This window comes from Syngnathus leptorhynchus, chromosome 7 (genome assembly GCF_054491065.1).
Source record: "Syngnathus leptorhynchus isolate UIUO chromosome 7, UIUO_Slep, whole genome shotgun sequence".
NCBI lineage: Eukaryota > Metazoa > Chordata > Actinopteri > Syngnathiformes > Syngnathidae > Syngnathus > Syngnathus leptorhynchus.
Genome location: NC_141201.1, coordinates 386233 through 408142, shown reverse-complemented (window position 1 = coordinate 408142; position 21910 = coordinate 386233). Strand labels below are relative to the sequence as shown.

At 53.3% G+C, this 21910-nt stretch overlaps 2 protein-coding genes across 3 annotated transcripts; both read right to left on the bottom strand.

Annotated features, from left to right (window-relative positions):
* Nucleotides 1-4500: 4500 nt before the first annotated feature.
* nectin3a (nectin cell adhesion molecule 3a) lies at nt 4501-18646 on the bottom strand. The gene is made up of 6 exons (XM_085916905.1): nt 17684-18646; nt 10561-10908; nt 8686-8985; nt 8076-8193; nt 7408-7559; nt 4501-6943 (listed from the first exon to the last, which is right to left on the bottom strand). Exons 1-6 carry the CDS (start codon nt 17775-17777, stop codon nt 6390-6392), a joined length of 1566 nt encoding a protein of 521 aa, XP_085773031.1. The 5' UTR covers nt 17778-18646; the 3' UTR covers nt 4501-6389.
* Nucleotides 18647-19499: 853 nt separating this feature from the next.
* Nucleotides 19500-21897, bottom strand: LOC147053937 (diablo IAP-binding mitochondrial protein-like). Of its 2 annotated transcripts, none has more exons than XM_085916126.1 (6): nt 21762-21897; nt 20959-21079; nt 20630-20752; nt 20451-20561; nt 20287-20383; nt 19500-19863 (listed from the first exon to the last, which is right to left on the bottom strand). In XM_085916126.1, exons 1-6 carry the CDS (start codon nt 21803-21805, stop codon nt 19661-19663), a joined length of 699 nt encoding a protein of 232 aa, XP_085772252.1. In that variant the 5' UTR covers nt 21806-21897; the 3' UTR covers nt 19500-19660. The 2 variants fall into 2 exon arrangements, with proteins under 2 accessions (XP_085772252.1, XP_085772251.1); XM_085916125.1 differs by lacking the exon at nt 21762-21897 and adding an exon at nt 21502-21563.
* Nucleotides 21898-21910: the final 13 nt, after the last annotated feature.

The following is a 21910-nucleotide window of genomic DNA, read 5'->3' as shown; positions in this document are numbered from 1 at the left end:
TTCGACACTTGTCTGGGCATCCGTGTCATGGTTTCACTTGGGAGCCACGTAAAGGGCGCTTTCGAGTCACGTGGCGCGCTGACAAAGAAAGCCAGCGCCCCCCCCTCCAGCGCGCAGCCAAAAGATCGTCCAAGTCTACCAGGGCCCGTAAAACAAGAGCGATATTTTCCAAGCGCGCCCACGTCCAAAGTCAATATGTTGTGTGGTGAAATACGGCGCTCAGACACTGGATGGAAGAAATAAATTCATTTCCAGGCTGTTTTATTGATACAGGTGCACACTCGTTTAGCGGCTTCTTTTGCGATATGGCAATCCAGGTTCCCCTTCAAGCCCTTCGTCAAGCCGCGGAAGACTTCTGACCACTTGGAGACCAAGCCACTTGAAAAATCTCCGAAGTGACTTTCATTCCAACTGGTTCATGTGCAAAGAGCTCCATTTCAATCGAGAAAACAAAGCATTTTTCAGCGTCCAGCTTCAGTGCTTTGGCCAAATGAGCGGCCGGACCGGCCACTCCCTTGCGGTTCCTAGAAGCTTTGGAAGAAGCTCGGTCAGTGACGGCCCACGTCTGCCCGGCCGCCCGCACGCGGATCGATGAGGAAACGGGACTGGGGAAAAATGTGGAGTCAGCGCTTTGTCTTCCAACTCCTGCAGCTTTATACTGGCGCTTTACACTTGCCACCTTGCCTCCGCTTAACAAGTTAGCTGCTTAGAATTGGAGACAATGTTGGATGAAGGTGAAACACAGTTCAAGAAAGAAATGGAACATTCCATTTTTGGACACGCACACACACACGTCATAAGTGTGGAGGTCACTTTTACACGCTAATTAAAGCAGGCCAACCAAGCGCTTCCCTGTCGAATGCTTCGGAAGCTTGGATGAAGAGTCCGGAAAACGTCCAAAGTGCTCCGCTGCTCTGGGCCGGAATGTCTTTCCCAGACGGCGAGTTTGCGCTGCTTTTCACAGATGTCCATCCAGGTCACGTGGCCCGCGCTCGAAAGCTTTCACAATTGCACCGTGTCATGGCTTCGAAACAAACACGTCAGTTCAAACGCTAAACAAAGGCTCATTTGGAAAAGAAGCATCTGAGGCACGATGGACGGATTCGCGCAGTGTCTTTGTGCGCATGCGCGCGCTCTAGCGGCTGCAAATGCGCCGCCCCGGACGGCCGCAAAGCTTTTAAAGAGTTCAACTCATCCACTCTCGTGCGCCTAATGACTCCTTGGTGGACTTGAAATGACTCGCAGATGATGAGGCAGGCCGTCAAGAAGCATTTAGTGGCGAGTCGAGTCGGCGACTCATTATGCCACGCGCGGAAGGGCGCGCACAGCACAGCTGAGTGCTTGGTGCGTTGATGCAAGTGAACGCGAGACTGGCTGAGCTGAATCTCTTTTAGCACTTGGGATAGTCGACTCGTCGTCGTAAATGAACATACAAAGATTGATTCACTTACATGCTAACACGAGTTAGCTGCTAACGCTCTACCATGAATTGACATTTGTCAGGATTCTGATCAATAGGACAAAATAATAGTAGAAAAGTGGATTGACTAAATCAACAGAGTCAGACAAATATATGCATTTAAGAATGTGGAGCGCCGCATGAGGTGTTAAGGGAGTCGAAGACTTCCTTCGGTGGCAGGCAGCTCCTAATCAAGGGACTTAATGACGATGCGCGCGTGGAATCTCGGCGTGCAGTGCAGCGGACGCAACACCAATCGGCACGCAAAGCCCCGAGCAGCAGGACAAACGGCTCCAGCGGCCGCAAATCGATGCCACTTTATGCACGCCGCCCGCCGGCGCTGGCGCTGGCGCGACGTCTTTTGAAAGAAAGATCAGAAGGCACTCGAGCTCATCAGCGCCGCTGCAGCGCTCCTGCGACTCAACTTGGTGTCAAAGTTGATCGCAATGCCAACGAGGCTCTGCTGTGATCTGGTGCCCCATGTTTTCCAACAAGCAAGATGTCGCTGCTCCCTCCATACATACTTGGAACGCAAAAGACGACAAAGCGCGACTGGCTGTCAACGACGGACGGGACTTGGGATTTCCTCGATTCAGAATCAGGCTTGAATCTGGTTCCGCCTATCACGAGGATTGACGTTGCAACTGTCGCAGCCAATATTGCAGGTGTTCTTCCAAGACGCCAGCTTCTTGCTTTCCTGCCCGTCGATAGCAAACAGCAGCCGGCGTCACCTTTGCGTTACTTGCGCTGACTCTGCATTTGGCAGACTTGCGCTAAGTGATTACGCGGCTGCCCAAAGCGCGCGCATGGGAGGGAGGGAGGGAGGGAGGGATCGGGAGAGAGGGAGCCGCTTACTTCTGCTACCAACAGTAACACACAACTTTGTGCAGAGAGGCCTAGGGATCAAGTAGTGCATTTTTGCGTCGACGTCATTGGCAAGCGGCGGTGGTCGCATGAGGGGACCACGCTCGGAACCGATCAAAAGACTGGAAAGTAGCTTGGGAAACAGGAGAATGAATATACGTTTGGAGCCCTGAAAATGGAACCAGTCTGACACCTTAAATCAGTGACAGAGAAGCAGCCAGTTAGGAAGTCCACTTGTGCCAAGTTAACCTGTAGATTAGTTTCAGTGAATAAATCTCCCTCTCTTCGCCTCTCTTCACTCAAAAGCGCCACTCCGTGTTTTGGAAAGGGCCCTTTTCCAGATGCAGGCGGAAAAATAAAGGCAGGAATTCAAACGGGCGAGTAAATCTCCACGCTGTCTGTCAGCCGGGCTCCAGATTCAAGAAGCGAGCTGGAATTAACGAGCGAGAAACATTTTCCATTTCTTTCCTTCAGACAATCGTGTCGCGGATTGAAAAGAAGAGCGGATGCACAGCCGATGGATGGATGGATGGATGGATGGATGGAGCGAGAGCAGAGCATGACCCACCCCACCAAAAACAAGGCCCACGGTCACCGCTGAAGAGAGAGCAACAGCAATGTGTACATGTTCTGTTAGGTTGAGGCCATTTTGTCAAGATCCTGACTCGCGCCGCAGCGGTGGCCCCCTCCCCTCCCTTCCCTTCCCTTCCACCGCATTTTGGATCCGTTGGCATGTGCCATCATTAGCAGCAATCAACCTGAGCGTGCGTCAAAGTATAAAGCGGCAGGAGGGATCAGGTGGGACAAAAAGGTGCAATTTGCCGAGCGCACCGCAGGATGAGGCCTTTCATCTGACAGTTAATTAAGCGTCAACAAGCGGCTTTGTTTTGTCTTCAGCTCGCCGTCCTTCTCTTCCTCGTCCAATTCTTGCCCATGGCAGCGTGACGCCAGCTTGGAGTCTCACTAATTAAGACTTCACGCTGCTGGACTTTAAACGCGGCTCGTCCAGCTCCCCGCCGGGCCGGGCCGAGTCGGGTCGGGCCGGGTCTCCCCTCCCCTTCCCGTCGGCGACGCTCCTCTCGGCCTTTTGTCCGTGTTGCAGCCTGGCGCGGACGACGGCGGCTGCCTTTAACAAGGTCAAAAGCGTCTTCGTGTCAACACGGCGCCATTGTGTCAACCACAAAGGGAAGGAAGGCGGACTTTGAGCCGCTAAATTCTAAATTACGCTCAAAGAGGGGGAATCCATTCGTTTGAGTTGTGCACACCAATCACGATGTTGAGCATTGTCACAAAGGTTCTCCGCTAACTAACAGGCCCGCCCGCCCGCCCGCCCGCACCGCAGACCGAGGAAGCAAAATTCGGTCAGCCCGCTCAAACATCTGCCACTCAGACAAAAAGACTCGATAGAAGCCACCTCCATTCATCGAATTGAGCGACATTTTTTTCCAAAGGACAATTAAAAAGAGACTGAGATGGCCCAAAGTCGCCAGTTGCCATAACAAAACCTTTGCTGACGGATCGGGACGACGCTTGGACGCGTCAAGCGCCCGTGGATTAACCGCGGGTTAGCAAAGTGACGTCTCAGTAGGGTGTTATCGGACCCGCATGCCACTGGGGATCAAGTATCAGCTTTCCCCTTCTAATCTGGGGGGGGAGGGGGGCAGAGGAGTCACTTCACTAAACAACACGTACGCCTTTGATAGCAGGCAGGGCAAACGGGCGGGATTAAAGGCGGCCATTTAGGGCGGGAGGACCCGGCCGGATTAGGGACCACCACTCTTAAAAGCTTGCCATGTTTGCGGACACCTAGTGCCGGCCGGGTGGTCATCCAGGTGCACACCTGGGGAAAAGGTTACATCGGGGTCAATCCATTGAAATCTTGATGCAACTAAAAGGGAAAAATCGAATCAAACAGTTTCCTAGATTCTTATCGAGAACATTTCTGGTTAAGATTCACACAACATTGAGGCCCCCAAAATAGTTTGAAAATGGCTCACTGAGTTTTTCCAATCTATTTTTCACATTGAAAAAAAGCATTTGTGAGTAATAAAAGCGGGGGCGGCGTGGAGGTCGAGGAGGCAGATGCCTGCGGGACCCAAAAAAAAAAAAGCATCAGCCACTATGAGCAAGTCAAAGGCTTCAACGACAAAAAAGGGCTCACACAAAACAAGGGGGCTCGGGCAAAAACAGCTTACAGACGCCATTGCTAAGAAAAAGCGCACAGGCTCCCTTCGTATTTTCTTGAGGGCCAAAGAGTGTCTTGAAATGTCTTTTGTAAAGAAATCCACCTGGCTTAAGCCCTCAAGTGTTTGAGTGGAGCGCTAATGGTGACAAAGCCGGTTCAATCCGCTCCACAATGGACGCAGCAAGAAGATGAGTGACGCACGGCAACGAGCGCTCAACCGAGTCAACAACGGACCACTCCAGTCGCAACTCTTGAAAGCCTGGAGCAAACACGCGGCGACGTGCGCTAAGGTCACAAACTTTTATTGCAAACCAAATCAAAACCTTGTTCATTCATTCATCGGCGCTTCCCGGGACAGCGCCAGCAGTCGCTACAAAACGCGTCAACATTACACGTAGAAAAAAAAGAAACATTTTTCAACACTTCAAAAAAAATGACACTTTTTGTACAAGACAATATTTCCCAATTTTGGCTGGCTAACGTAACGAGTTAGACGCGTCCGATTAGAAAACGCGCGAGACAAACAAGCTTTTGGCGCGTCTTGAAATCTCAGAGACAAAGTAAGGCACCCAAATGGCCCAAGCTAACTGTTAGCGCACAAAACGCTCAAAGTAAAAAAGGTTGATGAGGTGACGTTGCACATTCATCCCTCACGCATGCACGCAAGCAAGCAAGCAAGCAAAGTGCTCCACATAGAAACGTTCCTTCCTGAAATCCAAAGAGTTTTGCATTCATCATGGGGGATCTGACAACATGGGAAAAAAAAACTTTTGTGATCAACTGTGAAACAGTACTTTGGACCTTTTTGTTCAATAAGACCCTTGATGCAAACTCTTTTTCAAAAGCCCAACTTCTTTCCAGAGTGCCTCCTTTGTACTTCCTAAACGCGAAAGGTGCAATATAGCCAGGGAGATTTGACTTGCGCTTCTCTGTGTGCGTGTCATTAAAGAGGTTTATTCTCAGCAAGGGCGGGGACGGGATGCAAAAACCCCAAAAAGGCAACCCCCCCACCCCAAAAAATAATTGTGGAGATCACATTTTGGAGCTTTTGCTTGAAACTTTCATGCGACTTGTGGTGACACGTCTCTTTGGAAAGAAGCCATCAATCATCCCGAGGCATGTGTCCGGCAAGGCACGGCTGGATTTGCTTTGGCCAAAGCGGTCGCCCGCCAGCCAGGCTTCCACGCTTCTTCTTGGAAAGCAGAGAGGAAAAAAGTGCAAGTTAGCGATGATGTCAGCGCTCTGCCGAAGCGCCGTTGCGACACAGGCCTCCGCGGAGTCTCCTCCTCTTTCTGGGGAACGCGTCTTCCCCTCTCCACTTTCTTGCACTTTTTCTCAGCTGATGTCAGCGGCTAACAATGTCTCCACAAAGACGTCCTCCTCCTCCTCCAGCCAAACTAGTTTTTTTTTTTTTTCCATTTGTTTGGTGGTGGTGGTGGGGCGGGGCATCCTGATGTCACTGGGAGCACTGATTGGCCGCAAAGATTTGTCCCGATATTTCTGGTTGCGCATTTCCTGGACATGCAAAGTTTGTCACTCAGCTTGCTTGCAGGTTACATCCATCACATTTGCTTTGGCCTTTGCGAGAGGAAAATGTGAAGCAAGCTTTGGTAAACGGAGGAGCTCCAGCAGGTGTGTGTGCGTGTGTCTTTGACATCTGCGCTAGCCAGCCAGCCAGCCAGCCAGCTAACCAGCCAGCTAGCCAGCCAGCCAGCCAGCCAGCCAGCCAGCCAGCCAGCCAGCCAACGCCAGCCGGCCTTCCTTCCTTGCGGCCGGCAGGTCTCAGTAGTGTGTCGGAAAGCCTCGCATCTTTTGTCACTCGACGACGAGAGCTTCCAAGAGGTCAAAGCGTTAAGGTGAGGCGGCGTGCGGGCCGGCACCTCAGACGTACCACTCCCGCCGCGAGATGACCGATCCGTCCTGGTGCGCCACGTAGTCGGCGTCGCCGTCCGGGAGGTACGGCGAGCCGTTGCTGAGCCCGTGCGGGTGCTGCGTCTGCCGGTAGCCGTCGGGACGGTAGGCGCGCTCCGGCTCGGCCCAGCCGTCGCCGATGACGTCGCCGCACAGTTTGGACTTGAACTCCTGGCTGCCTTTGTCTCCGTAAACCTCGTGGAGCTCGTGCGGCTGCAGGACGTCCACCTGCGTCTCCTTCTGCACGTCCGACGGGCCCAGGTACTGCTTGGTGTAGTAGTCGCCCCGGAAGGTGCGCCGCTTGCGCAGCAACGAGAAGCAGACGGCCAGCACCGCCAGGATCAGGACCAGCGCGCCGCCCGCCGCGCCGCCCGCCACCAGGCCCAGCGTCTCGTTGTCCCGCGCGGGGGCCAGCGTGGGCGAGGTCAACGGGGAGCGCGCCGTGCCGGCCCCGCCGCCGCCGCCACCGCCGGGCGGGCTGGTGGTGGTGGTGGTAGCGGTCGCCGCCGTGGTGGAAGGGGGTTCTGCGGAAAAAAACAAAAAGGTCCAAATCCAGTTGAGCATTTTGGTTTGGATCATGGCAGGTCACATTAGGTGTCTTGCTGTCAAAACGACCCAAATTGAAAGGTTAAGAGCATGTGCAGAACTTCACTGCCTTAGGATTTGAAGCCAGAGGCTAGATAATTGGCCCGCAGAGCCTTTCCTGGACACTTTGGCTCGGACTCTGGCTCGGGCCTGCAAACAGATGAAGCGTGACAGCTTTTTTGGGGAGAGGCCAAGCCCAGCCATCGGAGGGAGGGAGGGAGGGAGGGAAGGTTGCTGGGGGGGGGGCAGCGCTTGCTTTGTTTGGAGAGGGATTACAAAGGAGCCACGCAGGAATGAAAACAAAAAAGGAGCGTTCTCAGGATCCACGCCCCGGCCGGCCCTGACTCGGCAATAAGCGCAGATGTGGATTTTTATTTTATTCAAGAAGCGGAACATTGCTTACCTCGGACCCAGAGGGACACGTCCCGGCTGCCCGCGCCGATGTCGTTGGTGGCTTGGCAGCGGTACACGCCCGAGTCGTTCAGCGTCAGCGGCCGCGTGAAGGCCAGCCTGTTGGACGCGACGGCGACGCGCTCCGGCATCGGCCCGTCCAACCTGGGGGGAGGGACACACATCTTGAGATGTTACGGCTTCAACTGGAAAGAATGAGCAAAAACATTCATCTGCCCAGCCGCTTTGGTCGAGACACCGCAACGAAGGCGACGTCATTGCCAAAAGGTCAATAAAGCCTTGATTTGCACATTCCAAAAAAAAAAACGCTAGGAAGAAGAGCGCTATTGTCTCGACAGTCACGCGGGCCGGGCAGAAGGGACCAGACTTGGCCGTGAGCCTCCTTCTCACATCACGGGAGGACGAGAGTTGAGTCTGACTTAGCGAGCCTGACTTAGCGAGCCCGACTTAGCGAGCCCGACTCAGCGAGCCTGACTCAGCGAGCCTGACTCAGCGAGCCTGACTTGCTCGCATGCACAGATTCTTCACGCAAAGTCTTCACGAGCGGCGGCGGCAAAGCAAAATAACTGCAGAGTCAGCACAGGCGTAGCTGGTATTTTCCGGGTCGGCGAGTCACACATTCAACTTTTTGGTTTAGTTGCCCAAATAGTGGGAACCCACCTGGCCCAGCGATACTCCCGGACGGGCGGGTTGGCCCGAGCGTGGCAGCTCAACGTGACGTTAGCTTGTCCGGCGTACCAGTTTTGCTCGTCGCCCTCCATCCGGACCGACGGCGCAACTGCGGGAAAAACAAAGCACAACAAAGGCGAGCTTCAGCGACGGCTGGCTTTTGCTGACCAAAGTATATTTGGCACAATGTCCACGCTCAACAAGCGTTTGTAGAAGGGGGGGGGGGGACACAGCAGGCATTATATTGTGTTACAAGAAGCAAAAGAAAGCTTTGCCACAGCCAGTAACAAAGATAAGAGTAACTTGGAGAAGAATTGCAGCAAAAGGTTGCACAGCTAATAAACTCCAGAAAAATCATAAGAGGGGGGGGGGGGGGGGGGGGTAGGGTTACGTGCGGCTGTAATAAAACACAGCAAACACTCAGAGTCGGAGATCCAATTTTGCCCATTGTGATTTCTCCGGAGAACAAACGAGCGAGTCAAGAAAAAGAGGACGCCGAGTCGGCCTGCGCTTCATTTATTGAGAAGCGACCGTATCGGTTCCCCCGTCCGTCCCTCCCGTAATCTACGCTGGGCTCAAACCACGGCACTCGGGCACTCACAGTGAACATTGAGCACGTAGACGATGCGAAAGTCCGTCTCCAGCGTGGGGTGGCGCACCACGCAGGTGAGGTTCTTGCCCTGGGCGGCGCTGGCGGGCCTCCACAAGTAGCGCAGGTGCACGCTGGCCGTGCCGTCGGCCTCGTCGCGTCGGCGCGTCTCCACGCGCCCGCTCAGCTCCGTCTCCCAGGAGACCTCGGCGGCGGGAAGGCCGCGCTCGGCCACGCAGGTGGCCACCAGCGACTCGGCCTCGCCCTCCAGCAGGGTGTCGGGCCCGGCCGACACGTACGCCTTGGGCTCCACTGGATCACACGGACACATCACGACAACGTGAGACATTCAAACGCAAACTAAGATGAGGCGAATATTGATTTTAGCATTTTGCATTTGTAGAGCGTCTGAACCCGTGCCAAGACGCGAGTGTCGTCTAGGAAATGATTGACCAATGCGTCATTGACAGAATATCTGGCGGCCGACCCAAGGACCGAAGACGGACGGTGCAAGGGCCACAAATCAAGACAAAATGACCCCATTGGCTCCATGTGTGGACCCGGCCGGCTTTTTCAAGAGCACCAGCAGCTGCACAAAGGCAAAGTATGTGTGTGTGTGTGTGTGTGTGTGTGTGTGTGTGTGTGTGCGTGCGTGCGTGCGTGCGTGCGTGCGTGCGTGCGTGCGTGCCTGCGTGCGTGCGTGCGTGCGCTTTGGGGGGCGCCAGCACCTCCTCCCCGAGAAAAGGCCATCACCTTTGGGACATCTGTTCCCCTCGTCCCCAGCAGGAGCTACTGCTACAAATTCCAAAAATAACTCCCGGCACCCCGTTCTCTAAAAATAGCCAACGGGGTGGCGGCGGCAGCGGGGGAGGGAGGGAAGGAGGGAGGGAGGGAGGGAGGCACCACTTGTGCCGCAGTCGTCAACCTCTCTCTGCCCCTTCCCTCCCTCCCGTCCTCACACATGGACTGGGGTGAAAAACGGGAGCTGCTCCATGCTGGAGCCCAATAACAAGAGCCGTCGCACCGACCGTAAATTTGATGACCCTATCATTTGTTTGATAAATCAGATTGGGAAAAAAAATGAATAAAAAGATGGATTTTTTCTTTTTCATTCAAAGGGACAGTGCAAAAAAAAAAGCACCAACATTCCTGTTATAAGGAGTTTCTGGAGTGGGATCTGCAATCTGTGGGCAAAATACGTCCTCGTGCTGTCTGGTAAATGTTGCTCCTCGTTCGGAGCTTCTTTTGCTTTGGTTCTGTATTGTCATAAATGCGGACGCGTGCCGAGCTAAAAGCTTTTGTCTCGTAGGTGAGTCCTTTTCTTGTGAATTCATTTGCGGATGCTCTCGCACGTTTGGCCATAAAAGCCGGCCGGCCGGCCGGTCGAGCAGTTACGCGCCGCCTTTTCCATGAGTCGGCAAATCTCCACGCGCTGCTGAATTCTCACTTTTCTGACTAGGCAAAAAAAAGCTGCATTGCTGGCCACACATTGCAAGAGGGGAGGGGGGGGGGGGGGTCGTGTCTGCATCTCATCGCAGATTCTTGCAATGTCCGTTTTCCGCACACTGCGTCGCGCCTCCCCTCCATACGCATTTTGAGGATGGTGAGCGTCATACGTCGGATGGAAGCCACGTGGCGTCCGGGCGGCTTGAGCGCTCTGCTCTGCTCGGCTCGGCTCCTGTGCCAAGTGGAGCGTTGGCGTGCACTTTTGACACACTCTTAAATCCAAGACGCTCTTGGGAAATTGTTGGTCATTCTGATGATGACCTTTTCTGCCGAGGTGGAAAACAAGCGAGGGCATTTTTCGTCCGACAATTGAACGATTAGCCGGGCGCCTGGGTGACAACGCTCGGCTTGTGTGTTCCATTTTGCGGGCCGGCCACTCACCTAAGACGTTGAGCCGGGTGCTCGCCTGACCGTTCCCCAGCGGGAAAGTGGACACTTTGCAAGTGTACGCGCCCCCATCTTCCAGAGTCACGTCGCTCAGGGAGATGTTGACCGCTCGGTTGGTGGTGGAAACGAAGGCCACGCGGGCGGCGAACTCGGGGTGGACGTAGGTGCCGTGGTCCACGTGGTACACGGCCAGGACCTCCCTGCCCGAAGCGATCTGGCGCTCCCACGAGCTCTGGATGAGCGTGATGTCGGGCACCAACTTGATGTGGCAGCCCAGCGTGATCCTCTTGCCCAGCACGGCGTCCACTTTCTCGGGGGCCAGCACCAGGTCGCCGCCGACGCCTGCGGGGGAGACATCAAGCCTTCAATCCATCTTGTGAATTTGACAAAGGCTCTTATCATCAAACGAGCCCAGAAAGCGGACGGCTGCCCCCGTTCTTCACGGGTTTATGCTAATGCGCTCGGGCTCCATTTTGGCTTTGTTGACATGTTTACAACCGAGTGGGTTCTATTTGGGAATGTCGGATGTGCGAGCTATAAAAGTGGCCCACCGGCTGGTATTTTGGGTCCTTGGCAACGAGGCGAGCGGTTAGCCGCAGCAATGCTCTTGAGCGAGGCTCAAACTCTCCTGCGCTCTGTGGCGTCCTCTGTAATTTGCCTCATCTCACACACATACGCAGGCACCGTGTGTGAGGCGGACATCTTGCCTCTGCGTATGTTCAATTGTGATGTCAACTTGCCAGCTGTGCTCTCACACGGGCTTTCCTGATTTCGTTTTTTCCACTCAAAACATTTGATGTGGGAGCCGCCCACGTGCGAGTGGGGGATTTTTGACCTCACCACTCCCGGCCCGCCCCACCCTGCCCCGCCTCGATTTGAAAGAGGGGCTCGCTTCCTGCCCGAGAAGCTTACTTTTGCTATTTTTAGAGCAGCTAGCTAACGTAGGTGTCGACATGATGTTGCCAAGTCCAGCCTTCCTTGACTTTTGTGACGTCACCAAAAAAACACAACACCCACCGCTGGACTTTTGACTGTGTGTACTACGCATTTGTGGATGACACGGCCGATAGCTGCCCGTGGCTGACTGACTAACTGCGGCGCTCGGCGTGGGCGTCGGCTTTCCGACGCCGAGAAACCGGAGCCGGCGTGCGCGCCGGCTGCTCTGCCGTTTGCTTTAGCCCCGGCGTCATAAACACAGGGCGGGGGCCTCCACCTTCGGGGGAAGGGAGGGCGGCGGACAGATGGCCTCAACGTGGGATGCCGACAGCCGGGGAGGAAAGTTGGCGGCGAGCGACTGCTTGGCCAAAAGGCAGCTTGACAAATGGAGAGGAGCGTTGCAGCACGACTTTTGCAGCGATCGCTATTGACGACGACGCACGTGCGTCCTGTCCAAAAAGCTTTTATGGTGGGCTGCGAGGTCAGATGTGCTTGAATATTGCTTTCTTTGCCTCATGACATCACTAATTGTGACAAGCTGCCGCTAAATCAAAACCTTCCTCCTGGCAAAAGCGGCTCAAACGCCCCGGGACGGAGAGCCGCGCCGGCCGCTAGGTCGGCCGCCGCCGCCGCCGCGCGTAGGACCAAAGACGTCCCTGTTGCTGCAATGGAATATTGTGTGGAGGCGGTCATGCGGGAATGATTTCAAAACCTCACCAATCAAGAATGTAGGATGGAGGCAGGAGGAAAAGCAGAAACATGAACAGGACAGCCCTTCATGTCCAGTCCAAGTGTGACAACAATCAAAGCGGGGCTGGGCCATTGTGTCCACTCACCATGATTAGAGTGAGTGCAATGTCATTGCCATTTGCCCCCCCCCCCCAAAAATAAAATAAAAACAACAACAATCCCCAATCTCTTGCAAGAGTGTTCAACAAGCCAAAGAGTGCGAAGGCCGGGCTTCCTTTCAGCTTCCCGCGCCGCATACAACAGTGGCTTGTGTCCAAAGTCATCAGCAATCCTCCCTCCAGGGAGCTAAGCTGCTGCTGCCGCTAGCCACAGCAGCCCAGGAAAGCCAACACGGCCCGGCCCGGCCCAGCCCGGCCCAGCCCGGCCCGGCCGCAGCCTCTTCCTGCTTCCCTTCACTTTGAAAAGGGGGCCTCGCCCCAGAGGCACAACAACGAGGGAGGAAGGGAAGGGGCGGGGCTGCTGTGATTCGGAACGTGGACCCACACGTGGGTCAACTGCTTCCAATGAGGCGCACTCACACAAGAACCATTGAGGCTCCATTTTGTAAGGAGAAGGCCGCTTGCTTGTCTGGCCTGACTTGGGCACAATGCAAGGAAGGAAGGGGGTCCGTTCCACCAAGGTTCTTGTCGTCCTGCACAAATACGCTTTATGATAACGACACGCCGGACCAGAGGCGACGCTCCGCTCGGCCCGGCCCGGCCTTTCCCCAAAGGCGAGGTTGAGCCGATGGCCGTCGCGTCTTTCTAATTGTTTCAAATTTCCAACAATGACCATTTGAGACAGCTCGCAGTATGGGCGGGCGACGTTGCCCGGGAAACCCAAGTGAATCGACCGCGGGACGCTAACAAGCCCCATCGCTCTCAGCTTTCCTTGCTCACATTTCCCCCTAAAAATGTATTGAAGGTCACGTGAAAAGCGGAAACCAGCAAAGGCGCCCAGCGAGAAGCGGCCGCAGGAGCCGCACGAGCCTGCCCGCCAAGAGGGAGAGTTCACTGCTTTTTTTCCCCCCCCCCCCCTTCATTTTTCCCACCCGGCTCTGCCAAAGATGAATGACGCTCACAATCCGCAATCCGCCAAGCAGCGCGTCGTGAAAAGTCTCAGTTAACTGGCATCCTTTTTCTTTGTCAAACGCTAGAAAGCCGCCGCAAACACTTTGCAGCGGGGGAGGGAAAAGGAGACCACGGAAAAACCATTTGGGCTCGGATTTCTGTCGAGGAAAGACGCTAGGCCCCGACTGCACCGTGTGAGCGCCTCCATTCAGTCATTCATTCATTCATACGGTACGTGACACTTTCCACCACATCCGTTTTTGAAACGTACACCTTCAAGTACGTTGCCGTGGTAGGCCACGTCTTGTCCACGGACACTTCACAAACAAACAAACAAAGACGGCAAGCGGCAACGGTGGGCAGCGTACAATGTTTGGCACTTTTCTGTCAGGAAGGGCCGACGGCTCAACTTGTTCCTGTGATAAAGAGCAAGCACAATGCAGACGGACCCCTTGGCCATTTTCACAACGTTGTTTTTTCCTCTCGCTGCAGCAGCAGCAGCAGCAGCAGCAGCAGCAGCAGCAGCAGCAGCAGCAGCAGCAGCAGCCGCCACCTTCTGGCCCGGCTCTTTGAGAGGATCATCCAGAGTAAGATTGAGGCCACTTTGTCCAATGGTTTGTTGGGAAGACAAATGGCCCCATGTTACATTTCACAGCGCTGTCCCAAGATGGCCCGATTGCCTCGCATGCAGGCGTCATCCGGCCTCTTCGCTTGACTTCATTTAGTTGGCCGCCTGGGAAAAAGGGAGGGAGGGAGGGAGCGAGCGAGCGAGCGGTCTACGCGCAAGTTTTGTACCAGCCCATCTCCACTTGGTCATCACGTTGCGTCTGTACGCAACGGGCAAACAGAAAACTGCAAGTTACAGACCGCGACTGTTCCATTTTGGTGGCAGCCTGTTTAGGCAGCTGTTGACCTGAGCTGACCTGAGCTGACCTGAGCTGAGCTGAGCTAAGCCGAGACAGCCACCATCTAGTGACGCGGACGGAATCCCGGTGCAGCAGAAACAAGGCTAGCGGTGCGATCGTACTTTCCTTCTGTATTTTGGCTCCAGCCATTCAGGCAGCAGAAATGTCAAAGAGGAAAAATGGCAGGCTTTCTTTGTTGGATACACCAGAGGGACATAAGGAAAAGGTCAAGTTTGCTCAGTCAACTTTTGGCCCGCCCAGGCAAAAATGGACACAGACACCTTTTTGTGGCAGCAGCTGACCAGGTTTAGACACAACACAAGATGCCACTGCTGCCTTTTCCGTTGCGTCAGCTCAACTTTTGACTTTCTGCCCTTTCCTTTTCCAGTAGGATGAAGAACTTCCAGGCTAGACATTCGCAAACACGCCGGCTGAGGTTAGACCAGGTGAGTTGGCAGGTTGACGGTTCATTTAACGACAGGAGGGCCAAGGAGAGCTGTGACATCGTCTATCATCGTATGACCCGAGGAGTCAGGACCTCCGCAAGTACTTTTGTTTTCGATGCAAAGCGAGCGCTAAATCGCCAACATTATTATAGCGCCTCTTCATTTATTGCCTCCGCTCGCAGACACACAAATGAATGAACCGCCCGGGAGAACTTAACGGTCACATCTGTCGGAGAAAAGAAATAAATGGGGGGCGGGGCGGAGTCGACAGAAGGTCGCTCACCGCCGCCACAGTAAAGCGCGGCGCTCATCTGCCGATGGCTTTGGCAAAAGGCGGCGGCGGCGGCAACGAGCGTCGCAGCCACAGACGTAACGGCGACAGCTGCAATGGCATGCAATGGAGGGAGGGAGGGGGGGGAGGTGACCTTTTCATCCGCTCCGTCCAAAGGTCACGCTGTTTGCTTTGCGCTCGCTCATTTTTTCTCGGGACTTGTGAAAGCGGTCCCGAGCTGTGACCGACACGTCAAGCACGTTTACTGTCACGCTGCAATTTAGCATTGGCGGGAACATAAAATGCGTGGAATGTCCTGGCCATCTAACGCGCCTTTCCCGTCCGTCCATTAGCTTTGGGATTCCCCGCCACAAATGTCATCGCCGTCACACGACCGGCCTGTCATCAAAAAAAAAGGCCGCTTCTTCGCAAAGAAACATCGTCAAGTTTGCTGATTAGCTTCCAAGTCGCCCACCGCTGTCATTTTCAAGATAGGGTGTCGACTAGATTGGGGCGAGGTGGAGCAAAAGGCTGCGAGGTGGCTTTAATTGAAGACCTCACTTTGGCAGTGGTTTTGGTGGCCCCCTCCGGGCGGGCGGGCGGTATGATTCACATGGAAATAAATAAAATGTGGCAGTAATGGAGCCACCCAAATTACAGGCTCAAGATAGAAATAGATTTTCCAAAGAGGCGAGCACAGCAGCGGCACCGCTAATTGATGCAAATGTAGAACGCTTCCGCGCTTGTTAATCAGGAACGAGACCGGTGGAGGCCGCCGCGAAACAAAAGACAAGAAAATGATGGCGGCCGACATTCAACGATTACAAATAGACTTAACAAGACGAAATTGAAAAAAACAAAAATGGTGGCATTGTGGCAAACTACAAAAGTAATGCAAAATAAAACGAGTGTTTAAAATGAACGCTATTAGAAAACGGAAAGTGCCAACAGCGCTGCACTACCAAAGATGGCGCCTCCGTTTTCATCTTGTTTCTTTCACCTCAGATATCCAGATGACGTGGTTTCCTTTAGTTGTGGGTCCAGGACGCATGCAAAAAAAAAAAGGCTGCACTACACCAGTTTGGAGAGGACAACAGGGAATGTATAGGGAGGAGGGGGGGGGTGTTCTCCAGCTGGAATTCAGCCCAACTTGCAGGTCAATCCTCCCTCCCAGAGACGCTGCAGTGCCTCCCCTGGAGTGACCCTTCTGCCTTCCCCCCAAAAACTGCCTCCTCCTTGTGCACACACAACACACTCAAGCCCAGGCCATCAATCTCCACAATCCACCTCACTCACACACTGTCCTCCCATCGGCTAGTCTTCTATCGCCACCTTCATGCCTCATTATGACTTTGGAACTTGTCTTGAGGGGCAAAGTGAGACGAGCAAGGAACAAAACAAAATTGGTGAGAAGTTCTAAACTCATTCTGGAAGACACCAAAGTTGTAGGGGAAACGATTAGGACTCTTATGAACTTTATAGACCAAAATCCAAGATGATGGTGGGTGGAAAATGTTCAAATAACAGGACAGGAAAATATTGGAAAACCATATTGGGTGAAGTAAACGATGTTATTGCGAGGCCAAACGGCCAGCATTTCAGCGGCGATTGGAAGCAATTGGAAAGGTCATTTTGTGGACCGAGCGGGCCTCTCAGCCAGCAGTCGGGGACACTTTGTCCTACGTCGCGTCTCCTCGTCTTTGTTGTTTATTCGTTTGTTGGCAGAGCGACATTAAAGATGTACTTTGGACTTCTCCCATAATGCGTCCCGTACAATCCCTCGAAGTCATTCGGCAGACTGCGACTATGCTTTGAAGAGTTTCATCGTTAGCGCTAGGCAAACGCAAGTTAGCATGACCGCCGCCTCACCCAAAACCGCCGACCGAGTCCGATTGCCTCTTGACCCGTGTCACCGGATCTGAAAAAAACCCGATATTCTTACAAAATTTGTATTTTGGTCCGTAACTGTCGACAAACCCTCTTCATCATCCAGGTCGTGGTTTTGCCTGTTGAATTTTGTTTGTTCACTGGTGCAACTTGTGGAGGTGTCAAATCTGCTGTAGGTTCAGAAAGTTGAAATTCCTCCACAGTTTGGCTAAACGACATTTTGACTTTTTTTAACCCCCCCCAAAATGATCAAACCTCAAAGATGTGGAAAATGGAAGCAAATTTCGGTACCGAGTTGGAGCCCATCCCCTTGCCACCCCCCCAAAAAATTGACAACTAGAAAAACTACAATACTAGATGGAAAAACAGGTGAAAAGGCTAATACTTGGGAAGGAATACAAAACATGACAGACAGAACATGCAAGTTGGGTGGAGGACTGAGGCGATAGATGACTGACTGACTGACTGCCTGACTGACTGACTGCCCATCTCCCCTTTTCGATCCGTGTGCCAGCCAGACTTGGCAGCCCGCAGCGGGGCAAACTGCGCTGGCTGCCCCCTCTCGCGCGCCCACACAAGCCCGCTACGACCTTTTTGGCGTCAAAGTCAGCAGCCCCACACCACTCATCGTTCGGCTTGTCTTTGATCGCCATTTTGCCTCGTTTCGATGACAACATTTTGATTTGAGCCCACCAAGCTAGTAGCAAACAGCGAGCGAGCAAGCAGGCAGTCAGGCAGGCAGGCAGGCAGCCTTGGTTGGCCACGACTCGCCGGCCACGACTCGCCGGCCACTCGCAGCAGATGTGGGGAAGGAGGAGAGCACAAAAACAGAGCAAACTTCTTGCAAGTCCAGAAAGAAACTGAACGACTCACCGGCGGGTCCGTAAACGACGAGGAGCGTTGCTAAAAGTCGGTAGAGCGGCTCCATTGCTCCGTGGGCTGGACTGCGCCGGAGTGTGCTCGACATCGCGCGTCCCAACTGGGGATGAAAACCAGCCCGCGCGCCTGCCTGCCTGCCTGCCTGACTTGCTTGCGTGTCTGTCTGTCTGTCTGTCTGTTTGTCTGTCTGTCTCCCTCCGACCCTCCGCGGGAGAAGTGGGCTGTACCACTCGGACGGAAAACGCTTCGCCTGGAAACTAAACTGGAATGTACCACTCCAAGTAAAAAAAAAAAAAAAAACGTTCGAGCGTGAGTTATACCACGTTTTTGTACTTCCACTCCATCAAAGCTATGGGATGAAAAATACACAAATAACAATCAATAAAACAACAGCAACAACAACTAACAGCTCTGTACCAAAAGATTCAACTCATATTGGTGGAGACATTTTCAAAATAAGAATGGTATGGTTGCCTTTTCCTTTGTTAAGTCGTTGAAGTGGTGTCAGCAAACGGAGTTGCTAAACAAGCAAGTGAAAGTGAATATCAAGTCCAGGAGATTGCTTCCTGAAGGACAAAGTATGATCATTCACTTTGGCACCGTCAGCACTTTCAAGGAGTCATTCACTTAAGATAAACAAAGGCACGGCGGAAGGTCTAAAGTTGAATTTCAAGTCGTTACTCTTTCAAAACATCTTTTGGGGGGGGAATGGCTACTTGAGGTGGGTTTTTTTTTTTTTTTTTTTTCCTTTTTCTTTTCCCAGACAGATGCGCCTACCAAATATCATGTTTCTGTGACACCGGCTGAGGAAGTGCGAAGACATTAGGAGAGGGCCGCCCCCGCCCGCCGGTGCCAAAAGTCAACTCAAACTTAAGTGACGTTGGCAGTCAGGCTTCAAGCATTAATTCCAGGCGTGTCTGGTACGTTTTGTCTTTTTCTGATGTGATAACAAAACAAAAACATACGTGATATCAGTCCATCTTCTGATATGGAAGATATCCATATCTTCCACACAAGATAGATATGGAAACTGTCTATCCATGTTTCGCACATTTGCGCCTTTTTATGATGTGTGGCAATAACCTTTGACCCTGCCAACAAAAAAATTGTTGACAACTTGGGAATTTTTTCAGCCCCTCTTGCAACTTAATCAACAACTAGCTGGTTTCATTGCTGCAAGGGAGTGAGGCGTTTGACAAATATTTTGCACCTAAGTGGCAAGAAAAAAGATCTTGGTTAATTGTGGCAAGAAAAAACATCTTGGTTAATTCTGGGAGCAAACAACCAGGAGGAATCCCACAAGTGAAAAAGACCAAAGTCTTTTTGTTTGTCATGTGCTGATTCTCCTGGGAAACATTTGATTCAAATCAACATTTTGTGTGATCTGAAATTTCCCCACGGTCAGTTTCTCAGACCCCGGCAGCGGGCAGCGACGTGACGACGGCTGAAATGAGCGACGGCGCGCTTCATTTAGCAGCAAATACGCTGCTGAGTGACTGGCAAAAGCACGTGTAAAATGAAACCCCCAAACACACACAAAGCAAAATGGACGGCCGAGGCTTTTCGGGACAACGGTGGCTGGCTGCGCTGACCCCAAGCAAAATGTCATCAAGCTTGCGTATGCGAGACGCACACGACACGACACGACACGAGACGACGGATGTGCTTTTTCACACTTCCTCAGAAAGCATTTGGCTTGAAAGAAACGACGACAAAAGCTGTCGTGCGCGAGCACTCATTTGGGAAGGTGCGAGCTCGCTTTTTGTTTTGCTCATTTGTCCAGGTTGTCACCAGTCAGAGCACGCTCACGTTTGGTGATGCTTTTATTAAAAGTTCTCCAAAAAGAAGGGAGCACATGGCACAGCAAAGTGACAAACCTGCAATAGAACGACAACAAACAGCGCAGAGACTCGGGCAAGGGGTCGGGGGACCGAAGCGAGGCCGTTCCCATTTGCCGTACCCGAACCCATCTCAGTCCTCCCGGAGGTACGCTTCGGGCACGTCGTCCTCGCCCTTCTCCGAGACGGCGGCGCGTCGAGCGTGCGCCTGGATTTCAAGGGCTTTGGCTTCCACCAGCTTCTTGTCGGCATCCCGGGACAATTTGCGCGCCTCCTCGGCCCGGGAGCGAGCCAGCTCCACGTTGGTCCGCATGGTGATGGACGCGTGCTCGGCCCCTGCGAACCGACAAAAGTGCATCTGGGAAGAGTGCCTCGGCGTGCCAGTCTCGAGCCGGCACTCGTTTGGAATTTGGACGGGTGTGTACTGAGTGAATGATATGATTCCACCGGAGAGTTACGCTTCATTTCCCACCCAAATAAAATATGCGGCGAATAAGTGAGAGCAAATTCAAGTGAAGGAACATGACAGCGACAAGGCTGATGGGATTGAACTGAGTGGCGTTTCTCTAATCCTTTGGCGCCACCTGGTGGCTTCTGGGTGTTACGGCACTTGTAAAAAAGCGAGTTGACGCCATTGTCAGCCCTTCCTTCCTCAGCAATTCCAAAGCCTTTTTCGGCACAAGCTCACAACGCGTTGTCAGCGGGACGAGCGTCTGCTTGTTCTTTCGCAGGAAACTTTCACGTGTGACATTTGCCCACCTGAAGTGTACGCCGCCTCGGCTGCCGTTTCACACAAGCGGAGGGCGCCGCTCCACACCGCCTCGAAACGCTCGCACTCCTCTTTTCTGTGGCTGACCTGTCACGCACGGACGGGAGTACGTGAGGACTATCGCCGTGGCGCCGTAACGGCGGCCGTGACTCACCTGGGCTCGCTGGCCAATCATCACCTGCCAGATGTCTTCTTCCTCCGTTTGGCTCAGACTCCCCAGTGAGGCCAAGTAGCGTTTTTGGAGCGCTACCAGCGTGTGCACCGCCTGAAGAGAAAAGAAAAAGGCCACCGTGAGCTACTCCGTCCAGTGCGGACCAAAGTCTCGCGGCTCACCTTTGAATACTCAGTGATGGCATCTACGAGGGCCAAAGTGCTCTGCGAGAGGAACGTGCCGGAACTGTCCGTGACCAGCGAGGCCGCTCGTCTGATCAGAGACTCGTGGGAGAGGTTTGGAATCTGCCGCCACACCGGAAACAAGAAGATGAGAAGGAATCAACGTGAAAGTTGGCTCTTGACAGGGAACAGTTGGCGGAGAAAGGTTTCCATTCAATTGCTGGAAAGCAACTCGAACCATTTTCCCAGAAATAGAGCGCCCCGATGGCAGCCTACACAAATGACGGCCAGGAAATGGCAAGCGCTCAAAGCGCAGCCGTCGCGCTTACTTGAGCGAAGGGGACGGCGCACAGCCCACCACCTGTCGCCGCTGCCGCCGCCACGCTCCTCCAGCTTGCCAAGGTGCCAACCGCTGTTTTGCCGTGCCTCCGCAGCACCCGAGCATTGCTCCTGCAAACAATAGAATTCCCCAAAAAGGATCAGCTGCAGCAGTACGAGTCCTTTCCCACAGAGCATAAAGAACAAGCATGCGCATGTTAGCATTGTTCAATCTATCGTCTGTTGACATGGCTTACTGTACGGGTATTTCTGACTAGATCATTTTCTTTTGCATTGCGTGACGCTAATGCACCTTCCTGAAATTCTTTGCCTTTGGTTTTGGATGGCAACAAAGTCAGTCTGCCTTACAGTCAATGTCTTCACAGGTTAAGAGACACAAAGAGATCGAAATGACAATTGAAGCAAGCACTCGAGGCTTCTCTGGAGAATTGTTCACTAGATGAAAACAATTGAATGAGCAGGTTCAATCAATTCTGATAGTAATAATAGCGTTGCTCCTAAGCTTAAGGTGGGACAGTATTCATTTGTTGCACCTTTGCCATACGTGCGTTACACGTGGCAATATTCCGATGAGCTCCATTTCGGCTCAATCAACACGGTAAACGCATATCGACGTTGCCGTTGACGTAGCACCTATTGCGTCATTGCAGGTGCATGCCAACGTCTTGAGGTTTCCTTTCCGGTCGAAGCTCATCCAAATCTGTGTACAAACGTGACGACGTTATATCTACAAGTGGTGTCCTTATTCGGGCGAAATGTTGAACTAAATTCCGAGGAAACAGGACGTACGTACCGGAGCAAGCGGAAGAAGGCTGCTCCCCGCCCGAGCGCGGCCATGTTGCTCCGGCCTGACTCAACGTCCCTATCCGCTGTCGTCACTTCCGGACTGACGTCACAGGCTCCTGCCTGCCTGCCTGCCTGCCTGCCTGCCTGCCATCAGAT

Bases quoted from the DNA above. Each gene is read 5' to 3' on its own strand.
- nectin3a (XM_085916905.1), bottom strand. From the start codon at position 17,777: ATGTCGAGCACACTCCGGCGCAGTCCAGCCCACGGAGCAATGGAGCCG. The intron at 10,909-17,683 runs GTGAGTCGTTCA...TCTCCCCCGCAG, and splicing joins CGTCGTTTACGGACCCGCCG to GCGTCGGCGGCGACCTGGTG. The intron at 8,194-8,685 runs GTGAGTGCCCGA...TTTTTCCCGCAG, and splicing joins CTACGTGCTCAATGTTCACT to TTGCGCCGTCGGTCCGGATG.
- LOC147053937 (XM_085916125.1), bottom strand. From the start codon at position 21,548: ATGGAGCTCATCGGAATATTGCCACGTGTAACGCACGTATGGCAAAG. The intron at 20,753-20,958 runs GTAAGCGCGACG...GTGTGGCGGCAG, and splicing joins GCGCCGTCCCCTTCGCTCAA to ATTCCAAACCTCTCCCACGA. The intron at 19,864-20,286 runs GTGGGCAAATGT...GTCGGTTCGCAG, and splicing joins CGAGGCGGCGTACACTTCAG to GGGCCGAGCACGCGTCCATC.